This window comes from Syzygium oleosum, unplaced genomic scaffold, assembly GCF_021117445.2.
Source record: "Syzygium oleosum isolate NSW1041296 unplaced genomic scaffold, Sole_v2.1 Sole_v2.03, whole genome shotgun sequence".
Classification (NCBI taxonomy): Eukaryota; Viridiplantae; Streptophyta; class Magnoliopsida; order Myrtales; family Myrtaceae; genus Syzygium; species Syzygium oleosum.
Window position 1 is genome coordinate 19,277,880 of NW_026607487.1, and position 18,781 is coordinate 19,296,660.

General features: G+C 40.7%; 1 protein-coding gene and 3 long non-coding RNA genes across 5 annotated transcripts in view; 2 read left to right on the forward strand and 2 right to left on the reverse strand.

Moving 5' to 3' along the window:
• Nucleotides 1–13,041, reverse strand: part of LOC130137794 (uncharacterized) — a 32,565-nt gene extending 19,524 nt beyond the window's left edge. The window contains exon 1 of the long non-coding RNA XR_008816234.1: nt 12,946–13,041. This is a non-coding gene — a long non-coding RNA (uncharacterized LOC130137794). The remainder of the gene's footprint in view (nt 1–12,945) is intronic.
• LOC115668552 (uncharacterized) lies at nt 1,724–3,197 on the forward strand. Of its 2 annotated transcripts, XR_008816232.1 has the most exons (4): nt 1,731–2,278; nt 2,376–2,613; nt 2,701–2,850; nt 2,948–3,197. It is a non-coding gene; the product is annotated as an uncharacterized LOC115668552 (long non-coding RNA). The 2 variants fall into 2 exon arrangements; XR_008816233.1 differs by lacking the exons at nt 2,701–2,850; nt 2,948–3,197 and having other exon boundaries at nt 1,724–1,976; nt 2,068–2,278; nt 2,376–2,525.
• LOC130137792 (2-oxoglutarate-dependent dioxygenase 19-like) lies at nt 3,214–6,235 on the reverse strand. The gene is made up of 4 exons (XM_056310051.1): nt 5,920–6,235; nt 5,254–5,489; nt 4,039–4,366; nt 3,214–3,722 (listed from the first exon to the last, which is right to left on the reverse strand). Exons 1-4 carry the CDS (start codon nt 6,199–6,201, stop codon nt 3,417–3,419), a joined length of 1,152 nt encoding a protein of 383 aa, XP_056166026.1. The 5' UTR covers nt 6,202–6,235; the 3' UTR covers nt 3,214–3,416.
• LOC130137793 (uncharacterized) lies at nt 4,713–5,419 on the forward strand. The gene is made up of 2 exons (XR_008816231.1): nt 4,713–4,996; nt 5,219–5,419. It is a non-coding gene; the product is annotated as an uncharacterized LOC130137793 (long non-coding RNA).
• Nucleotides 13,042–18,781: the final 5,740 nt, after the last annotated feature.

Consider the following 18,781-nt stretch of genomic DNA (forward strand, 5'->3'; position numbering starts at 1 on the left):
TGACTCAAATGAAATTTTGCGCAAAGATTTAGGAATTTATTAGTAAAATTGAAAAAATTAGGATTAAATTGGTATCTGTACAATAGATTTAGGACTGATTTGCTAATTATCCCGGAGAATCGACTGTACCATAATTATTGTTATTACTATATCTAGTATCGTCATGGATTATATTAACTTTGTCACAACCTCTTTTTATTCAACCGAAATATCATGCGAATAATATTTGCCCATATTTATAAAAATTATGAACACATTGACCATAATTAAATATTCGTTCTTTAATCAATTAGTTGAAATTTTCAAAATCTGTTCAGTGGACGTTGGGGTTCGGGTTCCACTTGCTGTGTGACATTATAACAATCCAACTTATATTATGTCTTAATTATTTTCAAGGTTCGTGAGCATATCTTTGGGTATCTTGTAGATTTTTCAAAGAGTGGAATCTGTTGAACTCTTCTCTCCTTCAACGACACTATAGTCAATCGGAGTAGTTCATTTATTTATCAGCTTATAAGACCATTTGGTAATAGCTTTAGCAACTCGAATCATACCCCTTTTATACTAAATTATTGAATTTTCAGGTAAGAACTGAGAATAGTAAGACCTAGAAGGTTTAAATTAAGTTATTCTTAGGTATAGAACGATAAATTATTTTATTTTGGTCCATTTAGGTGTCTTAGTTGGATAATGACATAAATAGTTTTGAAACTGTTCAAGCAACTACTGACTTGCTACTTCCTATCTTCTTCTTCTTGCAACAAGAAGCAAGTTGCTTGACCAAAAATTAACGCAGATTAAGTCGTAGGAGACCACATGTTAATGGTGGAAAATGGAACACAAAAATATTAGGATGTTATAATCCTATGATTAATTTTGGTAATCGTGCGTCATTCTAAGATGAGTCCTCATTATTGTTTTTATTGCTCTGGATCAAGTTAGACTTTATATTGAGATAGCCACTTATGTTTAATCCCGACCCTTTTCACGTAAAATAATCTTAAGGTGGTCCCTGCCGCCACCTCATGGATGAAATGTCACCCTCGCGAAGCAGGTGGACATGACACTTTGCTTGCTTGCGCTTATGAAATTAGGCGAATCCAAAAGTCCGGATATCTTATACTATTAAAAAAATAAGATATTTTTGCCCATTGATTGAGTTCAATTAATTTCAAATTCACACTCCTTATTCAAACTTGGATATGAGCGCAAGGAAGTGGATGCTTGCTTTGGTTCGGTGACCTGATGGATATTAGACAGTTCAACGAGAACGGCCAGGACATTTACGTAAGGATGGGCACATCAGAAGTTGGCACGTGTTCAAACCCTAAGTTATTTTTGACGTGATGACACGAGGAAGAGAATGAGTTCGAAATGACAGTCGGATTGTTAGTAACTTCTGTCTTCAATTTGTTGTAATGTGTATCAAGGTGGCAGTTTGAGCAAAAATGATGGCGCGAGGAAAAGCATGGCTTCATTGTCAGCACTGTGCTGTCTGCGGTGCTTCTTCTCGGCATTGCAGCTGTTTTTACAGGGTATGGGAGAGATGTTAAAGTCGTCATCAGATAATATCGTTTCCAAGCAAGATGTTTTTCTTGATCCACAAGAGTCAATTTTTACTCTTGCTAGCATAGGTTTTAAATGTTGCTGCTCTGCATCAAATGCAAAGTTTCCTCAGATCGTCTCCCATTAGAAATTTGAATGAACCAAGTGGCCTGAAAAATATGAATGAACCAAATTTGTGTTGCTTTGAATTCTGTTTCGGGATTTTTAAAGCTCAATTATGAGTTCTCTTTATTTGATGAATTCACTCACTTTAATTTCTAGTTGCAGGACAAATCTTTGGATTCTCCCATGAAAGCCGTAGTGAAGATCTAGACTTACCTCTGTTCGACCTCACAACCATAGTGAGCGCAACGAATAACTTCTCTGACGACAACAAACTTGGAGAGGGAGGCTTTGGAGCTGTCTATAAGGTTACTATTCTCATTTTTCGGAATTCTAAATCTGCTCATACATATACAAATGCACAATGGAAAAAAGGAACAAAAAATTTCTATCTTTTAGGGTGTTCTGAAGAGTGGCCAAGAAATTGCTGTGAAGAGGCTGTCGGAAAACTCAGGGCAGGAATAGGCCGAGTTCAAGAATGAAGTCGTCTACATCGTCAAACTTCAACACCGAAACCTCGTCAAGATTCTTGGATGCTGCATTCAAGTAGATGAAAAGATGTTGATCTATGAATTCTTGCCGAACCGGAGCTTGGATTGTTTCATTTTCGGTTTGCTGCGCTCAATCTCTACATTTTCATTGCTTTTGTCATAGAAAAGGACCGAAGAAGCTTCCTTTAATAACTTATAAGGCCAATAATTTGGCAGACCAAGAGAAGGGTGTTTCACTGGATTGGCCTAAGCGCTTCACTATCATCAACGGCATAGCTTCGGGGCTCCTATACCTTCACCGAGACTCAAGATTAAGAATAATTCATTGAGACCTGAAAGCTGAAAACATCCTGCTTGACAACGAAATGAATCCAAAGATATCGGACTTTGGTTTGGCGAGGAGTTTCGGAGGTAATGAGAGCGAAGCGAATACGAAGAGAGTGGTGGGAACATAGTGAGTTCTCTTAACAAGTGATCTTCACTGGATCTGGTCCATTTGCTTCAAAAACTAATCATTCTTTTCAATGGCTTTTTTGCATAGCGGTTACTTGTCACCAGAGTATGCGGTCACGGATTATATTCGATAAAATCAGATGTATTCAGTTTTGGCGTTTTAGTGCTGGAAATCGTGAGCGGGAAAAGAAATCGAGGCTTCACTCATCCTGACGGCCATTTGAGCCTTCTTGGATATGTAAGTCGGAAAATTTATCAGATCTCTTTGTTGATTTATCTTCAGGTTAGTTTTTAGTCTTACTCTAGATGACTGACATAATCAATTAATCATGCAGGCCCGGACACTGTTCAGAGATCGAAAGTCCATGGAGTTGGTTGATCCATCGATCACATCCACATTCAATCCCATGGAAGTTTTGCGATCGATCCATGTGTCGTTGCTGCGCGTTCAACAAAATTCGAGAGAAAGACCGGAGATGTCATCTGTGGTTATGATGTTGGGCAGTGAGAGCACATTGCCTCATCCTAAACAGCCCAGTGTTTTTCAGCGAGGAGTCCGTATCTGAAGCAAGTTCTTCAAGCGGTGGCAAGCACCAAAATATTCGGCCAACGAAATGACTATTTCAGACGTACAGCCTCGCTGATATATCTGTAATTACAATTTTTTTTATATTGATCATATATGAATATGAGAAGATCATGGCGTTCGTATTGAGAATCGTCTCTTACTCTAGAATTGCAAGACGTTACAGGGACATACAAAAGACTGCACCTTTTGTCCTTCCAAATTTTGGGGGATGCCATTTAGAAAGCTCGATTTTTCCCATAGAGTACACTGCTATGTTGAAGTTCCGACAATTCAGGCTGTATTATAACCCCATCCAGACCCGATTTCCCATTGAGTACGATGCTCTGTTGAAGTTCCAGGAAGTCCTTGTATTTCATCCCGATGTGCATGGCTCGGTTGTTCTTGCCATCCACCAGCTGCTCCACTGGCGTGATGACAGTGTCAGGCGATGGTCCATTAGACAGAGCGATCGATATCCTTGTAGCCTTGTCGTTCACGACAGCTCGATGTAGAACACTCTTGTATTTCCCATTGCTCAGAATCTTGATCAGTTGATTAGTGTCGAGAAAAAAAATTAGTTGCAATAAGCTTTATTGGTTCGATGGGAAAAAAGTAGTAAATCACAAAGATCCGTATCGACTTTTTAACTGATTATTACCTAGTGAAAGAAACAAAGTGAAAAGAGTTTGTTTCAGCAAATTTATAGGACAACTATATGAACTACGGTCTTATGTATAATAATAGTGTCCCCTCCATAAAGACATACACTATCTGTATGAATGTTGAAATGTATCGGACCTCTCTTGCAAGACAATGAGGGAGGTTAGAAAGATGGAACATGAATTTCTTTACATGTACCTTTAGGTGATCACCGGTGTAGACCAAAAAGGCGTTCGGAATGGGATCTATTTCGACCCACTTCCCGTCATGGTGCACTTGGAGGCCGCCAATTCCATTCTGCAGGACGATGGTCAACAGGCCGTGGTCTGCATGTGGTGGCGCGCCCATAGTGAGTTCTGGCTGCAGGCACGGCGGATACAGATTCGCCGCTAATATCTGTAGGCTTGAATCCATGTTCATTGCCTTGTCAATATAGCCCGGTTCGAGTCCTAGGCTTTCCGAAATACCCTTGAGCAGTCCTCTAGCTAATTTCCGGACCGCCCCAGAGTATTCTGTTAAAACTTCACTACAACAAACATTGCTTTCATTCATCAGAGGAAATGCCATGGTGGTGTTCTTTTCATCTTTATGGATGTCGCAAGTTTGTGTCACTCAATCTTTTATCTGGTGTGTTGCTAATTGTCCTGCTCTGTCAAATTGAATCCTGGATTTGTTGATTTTCTATAGGTGTACAAAATTGTTGTTGTTTGCCATCAAGACGATCCAAAATAATGCAAACCTAGCATAAGAATCGTGTAGTTTCTGTTGCTATGTTTCAAGATTCCCAGATTTCTCGATAAATACAGAGCTATTTTACAAAACTAACAAACCATAACCCAAGATCCTGAAGAGCTTGTGCATCTGACAGATTGAAGTTGTTTCGGTTCAGATCCAATAGGATCAATTGAGTGGTATGCTGCGTCATGTAGAAATGGAAAATTTGGTTTCCAAATCACGACATCTCGAATTTAGGTAACTCTAGAATTCAAGTGCGCCACCGAAGTGGACAGAGTTTCATGTATGGACAGATACCGGAAGGAGTCCAGTTGAAGATTTGGATTCCCGTCTTACCAGGGAATAAAATTTTGTTCAAGTTCCTCATCATGCTTTCTTTTTCTGATATATCTAACAATTATCTGCTGAGTACCATCTTCGAGTGCACGCAAAGAGAGAGAGAGAGAGAGAGAGAGAGAGAGAGAGAGAGAGAGAGAGAGAGAGAGAGAGAGAGAGAGAGAGAGAGAGAGAGAGAGAGAGAGAGTTTGATTTGGATTTGGTTGGCCTGATATATTGGGTTAGGTTAAGGTGTTTGAAAGGTGAGAACTTGTTCATACAGGAGAGAGAGAGAGAGAGAGAGAGAGAGAGAGAGAGAGAGAGAGAGAGAGAGAGAGAGAGAGAGAGAGAGAGAATGGATACCTGAAGCCTTCTGGTTTGGTGGGGCAATGAAACTTCGGATGCACACTCACCCTCAGAAAATCTCTCCTGGAAAACACCTTGTGGACCGAAGCATTGAAGCTCGTCCCGCATCTTATGGGGTCCAACACGTGCTTCCCTTTGAACTCCATCTTCTCTTCCTCGGTCAGATCGAAGAATCCTGTCAGCATGTTGACCATCGCTTTCATTTGGCTCTCGGGGACTCCATGGTTGATCACCTATCCACATAAACCGGGGGCCATGATCAATACATAGCATACAAGACGCTGCCGAATCATTTATGGAGAGTGTCATACTGATCAATAATGACTCCAGCTTTGATACCAATTTGTGCAAAATAGATTCATAAAAAAAAAACAAGGTTTCGGGGTTGATTTACTTGCAGCGCCCAATCTCTCGGAGTCAAGGGCACGATAAATAATTTCTCATGAATTTTCTTTAGCTCTGGCGGGAATAAACAATCATCGGTTGAACTAGCCAATTTAATTTAAACTGTTGCTAGTCTTTTCAGTACTTATGACAAGTTTCATAAGCGAAAGCTGATCCAAATTCGCCAACTGTTTGTTTTGCATCTTCGCAACAAATAGAATAAAGAAAAGTTCTATGAAGGAGCTAATGAACTAATGAACTAGCTAGGAACATAAGTACCATGAAGAAGCCCCAGTCTTGACAAGCCTTTGCAAGATGCGAGACGACTTTAGACCGTTGATCGGGATCACCTGAGGAGAGGAGAGAGAAGTCGATGATGGGGATGGAGTCATCGTGGTCAGGATGAACGGCTTGATCACCGGAAGTGGAGTTGGTGAAGGTGCAGTGGGAGGGGATGGAAGTGAGCTTGGAAGATTCAGCTAGAGTCTTAGCACTTCGTATTTTGAGCAGAGAAGTATTAGCTTCTTGATGGAGCAGAGCAACTGGACAAATAGTAGCCATTTGAGATGAAACTCACTCTCACTCACTCACTCACTCACTCTTTCTCTCTCTCTCTCTCTCTCTCTCTCTCTCTCTCTCTCTCTCTCTCTCTCGGCCACCAAGAAATTGGCGCTCTTCGTTCCCTCTCTTCCCTTTTATAATAATAGAATTTGCCCGAAGACAAATCAAGCAACTTCCGCACTCCTTCGTTCACATGGCCTTTTCAAAGAAGACAAAAGGTAAGAAGTGAACATACGTAATGCAAGGTGGGCCGTTGTCCTCTTTCCTCCAATCACACGACATGCATGCACATCTAATCAAGGAGCTGAAAATGGACGAACATGAACTTCCTTTTCTCTTTCTTTGATTGGGCACTTTTCAAAGAATAGAATTTGCCCGAAGACAAATCAAGCAACTTCCGCGCTCCTTCGTTCACATGGCCTTTGTCAAAGAAGACAAAAGGCAAGAAGTGAACATACGTAATGCAAGGTGGGCGTTGTCCTCTTTCCTCCAATCACACGGCATGCATGCACATGACCATGTGCATGCATTAATCAAGGAGCTGAAAATGGACGAACATGAACTTCCTTTCCTCTTTCTTTGATTGGGCACTTTTCAAAGAATAGAATTTGCCCGAAGACAAATCAAGCAACTTCCGCGCTCCTTCGTTCACATGGCCTTTGTCAAAGAAGACAAAAGGCAAGAAGTGAACATACGTAATGCAATGTGGGCGTTGTCCTCTTTCCTCCAATCACACGGCATACATGCACATGACCATGTGCATGCATTAATCAAGGAGCTGAAAATGGACGAACATGAACTTCCTTTCCTCTTTCTTTGATTGGGCACTTTTCAAAGAATAGAATTTGCCCGAAGACAAATCAAGCAACTTCCGCGCTCCTTCGTTCACATGGCCTTTGTCAAAGAAGACAAAAGGCAAGAAGTGAACATACGTAATGCAAGGTGGGCGTTGTCCTCTTTCCTCCAATCACACAGCATGCATGCACATGACCATGTGCATGCATTAATCAAGGAGCTGAAAATGGACGAACATGAACTTCCTTTCCTCTTTCTTTGATTGGGTATTGGAAAGGCAGCTGTGATCTGCATTTATTTAGGCCGTTTACTTAGGAAGTTTTGTGTGTGCATATCTTTTATTACTTTTTATTGTGTGGTCCTTGTATTTTTAGTAGTTTAGCCTAATTAGGAGTTTGTTTGATAGCTGTATCTTCTTGTAGATATGTTACGTTTCTGTGGCAATGAAGAAGAGAATTCTCATTCCAAAATTCCTCAGTTCTTTTACATGGTATCAGAGCCATGGCTGATGAAAAAAAAGGTGAGGAGAGTTCTGGAACGGACAAGAAAACCTTTAGTCCTTACACACTGAATTCGAATGACAACCCGGGTAACCTGATTACCCAAGTTCAGTTGAAGGGCGAGAATTATGAAGAATGGGTGCGAGCTATGCGGACCACATTACGAGCCAAGAAGAGCAACTGGAGTTGATGGTGGGCGAGGAGTTGTGACGGATTCAGATCGAAAGGGTCTTAGTGGATTGAATGATGAGCAGTGGGCGACTTTGCTGGGAATGTTAAGTTCTCATCAGAATGGTGCCCATGAGAGGTTGATAGATAAGCAGAGTATTTTTCCTTGGATTATTGACACAGGAGCTTCCCACCATATGACAGGAACGTTGGCATTTTTGAGAGAATTGCGTGACATTATGCCATGCTCAGTCGAATTACCTGATGGAGAAAAGACCATGGCAGTGAAAGAAGGAACTGTGTTGCCTGGAGGAGACTTGAAATTGCGACGAGTTCTTTTTGTGCCCAATTTGAAATGCAATATGATTTCTGTATCACAACTTCTTAATGATTCAAATTTGGTTATCCAACTCACTAACAAAATATGTGCTATACAAGACCTAATTTTGAGGAACCTGATTGGAGCAGGTGAGCAACGCGAGGGGCTTTACTTTCTCAAGGGAGTGACTTCGGTACATGCTTGCAAGGTGGATGATATGGAATCCTTTGAGCTTTGGCATAAAAGAATAGGTCATCCTTCTTCTAAGGTGGTGGAGTTAATTCCAGAAGCTGGCAAAATGGTTAGGAAAACCAATAAAACTTGTGAGGTTTGTTTTAGAGCAAAACAAACAAGAGAGATCTTCTTTTCTAGTGACAATAAAGCTAAAGATTGTTTTGAATTGATGCATTGTGATTTGTGGGGACCTTATAGAGTCCCAGCTTCATGTGGAGCAATTTATTTCTTGACAATTGTTGATGATTACTCTTGTACTGTATGGATATATTTGCTGAATGGAAAAAATGAAGTGGCCTGTGTTCTTAGGAAATTTATTGCGATGGTTAAATGCCAATTTGAGAAAAATGTGAAAATCGTTAGAAGTGATAACGCAAGTGAATTTTTGTGTTTGAAAGAATATTTTGATGAACATGGGATATTGCATCAAACTTCTTGTGTTGGAACACCTCAACAAAATGGCTGAGTGGAAAGAAAACATCGCCATATCCTTAATGTTGCAAGAGCTTTGCGTTTCCAAGCAAATTTACCCATAGAATTTTGGGGAGAATGTGTACTCGCAGTTGGGTATTTGATTAACAGGACTCCATCTATATTATTGAATGGTAAAACCCCATATGAGATTATCTTTGGCCAACCTCCTTCTTACAAATATTTTCGGATTTTTGGTTGTTTGTGCTATGCGCATAATCAGAATCGGGATAAAGATAAATTTGCTAGTAGAAGTCGTCGGTGCGTTTTTGTTGGTTATCCGTGTGACATTCCGAATTTCGACCCATTTTTTGGGATTTATAAAACGTGTAATTCCTCAATGTGTTTATAGTAAAATCTCGCCCGGGAACTGATCACTCTTGGTTATTGTTTTTAAAATTGAGATTTCGCTATAATCGCATTCGATCGAAATTGGCCGTTATTTAGAGCCCAAACTTTGGTGTCGAATTTCTCGAAATTTCGGAACGAATTTAATTGGACGGTGTCGATATTATTGTGGCCAACCTCGATATTGCACGGGATATGTGGAAAGTGAGTTTTTTACCGGGTGCGAATTTGGACTGGTAAACCTCTCTCGTGGTGTGTTTTTATTAATACCCTTTGGTCAAATCTTAAATTATTAATTAAGATTTTCGGGAATCGTTAGATCTTTTTTGAATTCGAATCGTGGCGCTGAATCGTGATTATTACGATTTGACTATTCTCTCTCCTCTCCTTTTTCCCCGCCGGTCCCCCTTTTGCGTGTCTGACCTGACACCCCCACTCCCCGCTGACCAACCCCCACCTACTCTTCTCTCTCTCTCTTTTCTTTTCTTTTCCTTTTTCTTCCCTTTTCTTTCTTCCTTCTCCCCCCTTCTCCTCCCCCGACGCCGCAGCTTCTGGCTTCTGCTTCCCCTTGCTGTCCGACCGACGCCGACCGCGCCTCGCCGGCGACCAGCCCAGCCACCGTCGCCCCGACCGAGCCGCGCCGCCGTCGTCACCACTCCTCCTTTCCCCTGTCCGCGCGCGTAGCAGGCTCACCGCCGCTCCTATCACTGCCCGGCGTTGGCCAGCCACCCAGTCAGCCGTCCTACTGGCCCCGCCGCCGCGCGTCGTCCACCTTTGTCGCTCGCTACAGCTGCCTTGGCCGAGCCAGTCGCCGCCACTGTCCCAGCCGCCGGGAACAGCCCAGGCCGCGCCGGAGCAGCCCCACGGCGGCCGTTTCTTCGCCGCGCCCGTTCGCCGCTAGCCGGAGTATTCTGAGGACACCGCGGACCGCCCTCGTCGCCACTGTCGTCCTCGCGTCGTCGCCGTTGTTAGCCAAGTAAGTTAATCCCTAATCCCGTGTTTAGGGTGTTAAACTAGCTTAGGGTAGTTTAGATTAAGCTTAATTAAGATTATGTTTAGTTAATTCGAATTAGGTGATAGGTTATTGTTATTTATTCAATAAGCTATGATTATTGCGTGATAAGCTATCGTCGTGTGGTGATAAGTTATCGATTATTTTATTAAATTATTATTTTCGAAATTAATTATTATTTTATTATTTTCGGATTTAAATATTAATATTTTATTATTAAATAATTAATTTTCGAAAATTAAATAGTAGAATTTTGAATGATTTTCAATACCGAATTGTGATGCCAATGTTGGATTTTATCGTATAAATTGGCATTTTTAGCAAATGATTTGAATGATTTTGATACGAGAAAATATTTCGAATTTTAGAAAATAAATTATTTTCGGATATTATTAAATAATTAATTTCCGAAGTTGTTTATTATTATTTCGGAAAAATCTTGAATCTCAAATTATGATTTCCAGCTTGTATGGTGACGATTATGTCGTGAAATGTTGTATTAAATTGATTAGATGACTAATTGTTTTGAATGGAAGTTTTCAACGAAAATTTATGGGATTTTTGGAATTAAATTATTTTTATGGATATGCCAAGAATGATAGTGGTGCTTTGTGGTTGATAAACGTGTTTGGCATCGAAGCTTGCTAGATTGATTGACTGTTTGCATGTGTGACCACTTGGTTTGTTATGCGGCATCGTGTGAGTACTATTCATGGACGCATGGGCTAATTGAGAAGATAATAATTGGCCGGAATGCTTTTGTGCTCGTGTGGTCACACGTCGAAGCCGTCTCGCTGTGTATCGCTTGACGTTGCCCGATTTATCGGATGCCTGGGGATTATCTGCAGTGCCGATACCCCGGATGCCTTGTCGCGGCCCGAGGCCGGACTTGATGCTCCTTGCGGGATACCATGTTACTGTGTATCGTTTGATGTTGCCGTATTGGAATGCCGTCATCCTGTGTATCATTTGACGTAGCCGTGCCCGACGGGGCGGGACGGAGCCCGGTTATACCGGTAGACTGCCATCTTGCTGCAGATCGCTTGATGTGTAGTGGCCCCGAGGGGGCGTAATAACTGGATACGTGTGATGCATAGTGCTTGATTATGGGGTAGAAACTGCTAGGCATGGTATGGGACGTGTCTAAGTAGGTTTTACCTTATAATCGAGACACACGTGACTGTGATGCATTAATGCATGAAAAAATCTCTTTAAATGCTTCGAGTTTGTGACATGTGCATTTCATCAACGAGTGTCCCAAGGCGAGGTAAGGATGCCTGTGGTTGTTTAATGATGTGCTGTTGATGCTGTATTGCCTGGTTAGGGACCCCCGTGCGAGTTGGCCTCCTAAGCAGGGCTTGGGCCATTAACTTATTGAGACTTTCGTCTCATTTGTTGTTGTTAACCACTTTTCAGGCCCCTAGCATGTTGTTGCACCCAGTTTGGTTCAGGGCGTCTGGTAGTTGGCTTTTTGGGATCGACTTGTTGGTTGAGTAGATTAACCCTAGCCTTTACTCTTTTTGCTAGCTTTTTGTGGTAGCGCTCGAAGTGGGCTTGTAAGAATGTTCCCAGGGATTAATCAAGTGAAAATCAAAATAGTGTTATTTGACTATTGTGTTTTATTTTCCTAGCTATCCCTGTTTATTGTTGTTGTCCGGGGATTGTTGTGATCGTTTTCGCATGCGTAATTAAAAGATAAAATGAAGGGTCGGCGACGAGTCCTGGGACGTCGCATCTCAACGACCATAGCGGGGTGTCGTGCGCCCGCGGGGTTCGGGGTGTGACAATCCGTTGGGAAAGAAAGGGTGGAGATTGTATGATTTAGAAGCTGATGAATACTTTGTATCAAGAGATGTAGTGTTTGCTGAAACAGAATTTCCATATGCTGATGAGAAAACAATAAGTGATGAACTCATTAAAAATAGAGTTATGGAGTGGGGTGATGAAGTTGATGATTTAAAAAGTGACTTGAGGGAGGAATTGATCCACACAAACAATGAGGACGTGGAAAGAAGTGAAGTCGTCGCCAAAAGTGTAGATAGAGAAAATGAAGTGAATCATGAAATGGAGGAATTGATCCACACAAACAATGAGGACGTGGAAAGAAGTGAAGTCGTCGAAGAGCAGCTAGGCAAGGGACAAGGGGTCAAGCTGTATTGTCAAAGAAGACAAAAGGCAAGAAGTGAACATACGTAATGCAAGGTGGGCCGTTGTCCTCTTTCCTCCAATCACACGGCATGCATGCACATGTAATCAAGGAGCTGAAAATGGACGAACATGAACTTCCTTTCCTCTTTTTTTGATTGGGTACTTTTCAAAGAATAGAATTTGCCCGAAGACAAATCAAGCAATTTCCGCGCTCCTTCGTTCACATGGCCTTTGTCAAAGAAGACAAAAGGCAAGAAGTGAACATACGTAATGCAAGGTGGGCCGTTGTCCTCTTTCCTCCAATCACACGGCATGCATGCACATGTAATCAAGGAGCTGAAAATGGACGAACATGAACTTCCTTTCCTCTTTCTTTGATTGGGCACTTTTCAAAGAATAGAATTTGCCCGAAGACAAATCAAGCAACTTCCGCGCTCCTTCGTTCACATGGCCTTTGTCAAAGAAGACAAAAGGCAAGAAGTGAACATACGTAATGCAAGGTGGGCCATTGTCCTATTTCCTCCAATCACACGGCATGCATGCACACGTAATCAAGGAGTTGAAAAGATATGCACACACAAAACTTCCTAAGTAAACGGCCTAAATAAATGCAGATCACAGCTGCCTTTCCAATACCCAATCAAAGAAAGAGGAAAGGAAGTTCATGTTCGTCCATTTTCGGCTCCTTGATTAATGCATGCACATGGTCATGTGCATGCATGCCGTGTGATTGGAAGAAAGAGGACAACGCCCACCTTGCATTACGTATGCTCACTTCTTGCCTTTTGTCTTCTTTGACAAAGGCCATGTGAACGAAGGAGCGCGGAAGTTGCTTGATTTGTCTTCGGGCAAATTCTATTCTTTGAAAAGTGCCCAATCAAAGAAAGAGGAAAGGAAGTTCTTGTTCGTCCATTTTCAGCTCCTTGATTAATGCATGCACATGGTCATGTGCATGCATGCCGTGTGATTGGAGGAAAGAGGGCAACGGCCCACCTTGCATTACGTATGTTCACTTCTTGCCTTTTGTCTTCTTTGACAAAGGCCATGTGAACGAAGGAGCGCGGAAGTTGCTTGATTTGTCTTCGGGCAAATTCTATTCTTTGAAAAGTGCCCAATCAAAGAAAGAGGAAAGGAAGTTCATGTTCGTTCATTTTCAGCTCCTTGATTACATGTGCATGCATGCCGTGTGATTGGAGGAAAGAGGACAACGGCCCACCTTGCATTACGTATGTTCACTTCTTGCCTTTTGTCTTCTTTGACAAAGGCCATGTGAACGAAGGAGCGCGGAGTTCATATTTATAAAAATTATGAACACATTGACCATAATTAAATATTCGTTCTTTAATCAATTAGTTGAAATTTTCAAAATCTGTTCAGTGGACGTTGGGGTTCGGGTTCCACTTGCTGTGTGACATTATAACAATCCAACTTATATTATGTCTTAATTATTTTCAAGGTTCGTGAGCATATCTTTGGGTATCTTGTAGATTTTTCAAAGAGTGGAATCTGTTGAACTCTTCTCTCCTTCAACGACACTATAGTCAATCGGAGTAGTTCATTTATTTATCAGCTTATAAGACCATTTGGTAATAGCTTTAGCAACTCGAATCATACCCCTTTTATACTAAATTATTGAATTTTCAGGTAAGAACTGAGAATAGTAAGACCTAGAAGGTTTAAATTAAGTTATTCTTAGGTATAGAACGATAAATTATTTTATTTTGGTCCATTTAGGTGTCTTAGTTGGATAATGACATAAATAGTTTTGAAACTGTTCAAGCGACTACTGACTTGCTACTTCCTATCTTCTTCTTCTTGCAACAAGAAGCAAGTTGCTTGACCAGAAATTAACGCAGATTAAGTCGTAGGAGACCACATGTTAATGGTGGAAAATGGAACACAAAAATATTAGGATGTTATAATCCTATGATTAATTTTGGTAATCGTGCGTCATTCTAAGATGAGTCCTCATTATTGTTTTTATTGCTCTGGATCAAGTTAGACTTTATATTGAGATAGCCACTTATGTTTAATCCCGACCCTGTTCACGTAAAATAATCTTAAGGTGATCCCTGCCGCCGCCTCATGGATGAAATGTCACCCTCGCGAAGCAGGTGGACATGACGCTTTGCTTGCCTGTGCTTATGAAATTAGGCGAATCCAAAAGTTCGGATATCTTATACTATTAAAAAAATAAGATATTTTTGCCCATTGATTGAGTTCAATTAATTTCAAATTAACACTCCTTATTCAAACTTGGATATTCGAGCGCAAGGAAGTGGATGCTTGCTTTGGTTCGATGACCTGATGGATATTAGACAGTTCAACCAGAATGGCCAGGACATTTACGTAAGGATGGGCACATCAGAAGTTGGTACGTGTTCAAACCCTAAGTTATTTTTGATGTGATGACACGAGGAAGAGAATGAGTTCGAAATGACAGTCGGATTGTTAGTAACTTCTGTCTTCAATTTATTGTAATGTGTATCAAGGTGGCAGCTTGAGCAAAAATGATGGCGCGAGGAAAAGCATGGCTTCATTGTCAGCACTGTGCTGTCTGCGGTGCTTCTTCTCGGCCTTGCAGCTGTTTTTACAGGGTATGGGAGAGATGTTAAAGTCGTCATCAGATAATATCGTTTCCAAGCAAGATGTTTTTCTTGATCCACAAGAGTCAATTTTTACTCTTGCTAGCATAGGTTTTAAATGTTGCTGCTCTGCATCAAATGCAAAGTTTCCTCAGTTCATTTCCCTTTGGAAATATTAATGAACCAAGTCGCCTGAAAAATATGAATGAACCAAATGTGTGTTGCTTTGAGTTCTGTTTTGGGATTTTTAAAGCTCAATTATGAGTTCTCTTTATTTGATGAATTCACTCACTTTAATTTCTAGTTGCAGGACAAATCTTTGGATTCTCCCATCAAAGCCATAGTGAAGATCTAGAATTACCTCTGTTCGACCTTGCAACCATAGTGAGCGCAATGAATAACTTCTCTGACGATAACAAACTCGGAGAGGGAAGCTTTGGAGCTGTCTATAAGGTTACTATTCTCATTTTTCGGAATTCTAAATCTGCTCATACATATACAAATGCACAATGGAAAAAAGGAACAAAAAACCTCATCTTTTAGGGTGTTCTGAAGAGTGACCAAGAAATTGCTGTGAAGAGGCTGTCGGAAAACTCAAGGCAGGGACACGTCAAGTTCAAGAATGAAGTCGTCTACATCGTCAAACTTCAACATCGAAACCTCGTCAAGATTCTTGGATGCTGCATTCAAGTAGATGAAAAGATGTTGATCTATGAATTCTTGCCCAACCGGAGCTTGGATTGTTTCATTTTCGGTTTGCTTCGCTCAAGTCTCTACATTTTCATTGCTTTTGTTATAGAAAAGGACTGAAGAAGCTTCCATTGATAACTTATAAGGCCAATAATTTGGCAGACCAAGAGAAGGGTGTTTCACTGGATTGGCCTAAGCGCTTCACTATCATCAACGGCATAGCTTCGGGGCTCCTATACCTTCACCGAGACTCAAGATTAAGAATAATTCATCGAGACCTGAAAGCCGAAAACATTCTGCTTGACAACGAAATGAATCCAAAGATATCAGACTTTGGTTTGGTGAGGAGTTTCAGAGGTAATGAGAGCGAAGCGAATACGAAGAGAGTGGTGCGAACATAGTGAGTTCTCTTAACAAGTGATCTTCACTGGATCTGGTCCATTTGCTTCAAAAACTAATCATTCCTTTCAATGGCTTTTTTGCATAGCGGTTACTTGTCACCAGAGTATGCGGTCCACGGCCTATATTTGATAAAATCAGATGTATTCAGTTTTGGCGTTTTAGTGCTGGAAATCGTGAGCGGGAAATGAAATCGGGGCTTCACTCATCCTGACAGCCATTTGAGCCTTCTTGGATATGTAAGTCGGAAAATTTATCAGATCTCTTTGTTTATTTATCTTCAGGTTAGTTTTTAGTCTTACTCTAGTTGACCGACATAATCAATTGATCATGCAGGCCCGGACACTGTTCGGAGATCGAAAGTCTATGGAGCTGGTTGATCCATCGATCACATCCACATTCAATCCCCGTGGAAGTTTTGCGATCGATCCATGTGTCTTTGCTGCGCGTTCAACAAAATTCGAGAGACAGACTGGAGATGTCATCCGTGGTTATGATGTTGGGCAGTGAGAGCACATTGCCTCATCCTAAACAGCCCGGTTTTTTCAGCGAGGAGTCTGTATCTGAAGCAAGTTCTTCAAGCGGTGGCAAGCACAAAAAATATTCGGCCAACGAAATGACTATTTCAGATGTACAGCCTCGCTGATATATCTGTAATTACAAATTTTTTTATATTGATCATATATGAATATGAGAAGATCATGGCGTTCGTATTGAGGATCGTCTCTTACTCTAGAATTGTAAGACGTTACAGGGACATACAAAAGACGGCACCTTTTGTCCTTCCAAATTTTGGGGGATGCCAGTCAGAAAGCAAAAAGTGTGTATATGTACCCCGAAAGCATGAAAATCTTCAGGCTCTTTGTTTGTTATGATTTTGTACAAAGAACGTCTTCAATACCGAACTTTTTTTTTTTTGGTTGGAAAAGTGCCTTAATTTCATTGATAACTTGAAAGTAGACCCCAAGAGGGTTCAAAATCATAGTGTAACGACCAAAATTTCTCAGACTAATGGATTATTAAGTCCAAGCTTAGCTCGGGCCCTCCCAAGCCCTACCAATTCGCAACTTAGGGTTTAAGTTTTTTTTTGATATGCAAAAGTTTTTCTTGCTTGGAGTCGCCACTAATCTATTTGTGGTAGGTCGATTAGAAACCTAAATAAAATATAGGGAGATATGTTTTATTCCTACGAACTAGAGATTCTAAGCTCGGGGATTTGATTACGCTAGATCTAGTCTAATGCCCTTTCGGTACCTTTTCTTTTCAAAAAATGTCTATGCAGGCAATCTGAATCCATTTTATTACCTAATCACTAACATGTGAGGTGTTCATGCGGGTGCGCAAACCACTAATTTAACACCCAAGAAAGCAATAAATAAATTACAAGATTAGGAGAATGACGTACCTTAGAGCAACGCAAGCATCTGCATTGTTAGTAGAAAATCACACAGACAATCCTAATATGATTTCTAATTAACAAAGCAAGGCACTCAAGATGTTTTTTAGGGTTTGCGCTTTATTAAAATGCAAACTAACCTATATGCAATGACGTGCAAAAAATGACATGCGATTAATGCAACCTAGCATGCGAACTATATGTCATGCGACGACGTGACCTAATTCTAATGACAAACAAATGATTTATTTTTGGTATTTTTCCAATGAAATTCGAAATTAAAAAAAATGTCTAAAATAAAACGCAATCTAACAACTTCTTCTTTTGATATTTTTTTTATTAAAATTCGAAATTAAAAGTTACTCAAATTAAGAATGCAATCTATCCCAATCTATTCTAAAGTAACTCATTCTTTTGGGATTTTCATGGAAATTCGGAATCTTAAAATAACCTAAATAATCTATTAGGATTAGAATAACACCTAATTTAAATTAGGAAATAAATTATCTCAAGTCCTAATTTAAATTAAATAATTATCCTATCTTCTAGATACATTTAGGGTTCCCTAAACATGCAAAACTTCTAATTTAAATCCTAACTAACATATTTTTGGATTTTCTTTATTTAAAAAAAAATAATCAAACAAAGATAACAACCACATTCAAACAATCCACGCAATCCGCAAGATTCTTCTTATGAAAATTTGAATTAGGAAAAAAAATCAAACTAACGGTCATATCTATAGGGTTATAGATATTGACGGAAAGCTGATTGTTCGAGTTTGGAAAGCGAATAAAATCTATTATCGTATCGTACCTTAGGGATAAGGTCGGATAGTCGTCCAGATACGTTGCCAAATTAGGAATAATTCCTAATTTTGAGTGTTTTAGAATATTGCGGATAGAGCAAACAATATCCCTAAGATTAGCAATCCACCAAATATTCACAGAATATTTAAAACACCTAAACTAGGAATTTAAAATATTCTGAAAAAATATTAGATATCGATCATACCTAATTTGACGGATATTTCCGATTTGAACTTGGATTGGACTCAGGCTTGTGGATCGGGATGGTGACCGACGGCGAGTGACCGGTGACGGGCGGTCAACAGCGGACGTGGCAGTGGCAGCAATGCGGTGCTTCACGGTGTGGTGCTCGACAGCGGAGAAAGAGTTTGGCTATTGAGCTTGGTGAGCTTTGAGCCACCAAGTCAGTTGCGAACTTTTAATGTGCAAATCTCTTCGTGAGTTGATGTGTCTGAGTCTCCAGTGAAAACTTTGACCGAGCAATCCTCTTTGGCCACTTCTATATCTCAATGGAAACAAGAAAGTGGAGTCTTCTGCATCTGAAATTTTTGATGGCTTGTTGGTGTTGTCGGCAACGTAATGAGCAGTGGCTAGTATCAGGAAAGCTCCGCGGGGTTGAGATCTCGGTACAGCAAACGATGCTCTGCGGCTTCGTCGTCAGAGGGCTGGTTCAACGTCGCTGTGCGGGGACTTCTCGGTGGTGCAG

Coding starts and splice junctions, on each gene's coding strand:
- LOC130137792 (XM_056310051.1), bottom strand. CDS start 6,201: ATGGCTACTATTTGTCCAGTTGCTCTGCTCCATCAAGAAGCTAATACT. Junction 5,490..5,919: donor AAGACTGGGGCTTCTTCATG/GTACTTATGTTC, acceptor TTATGTGGATAG/GTGATCAACCATGGAGTCCC. Junction 4,367..5,253: donor ACCAAACCAGAAGGCTTCAG/GTATCCATTCTC, acceptor TGTTTGTTGTAG/TGAAGTTTTAACAGAATACT.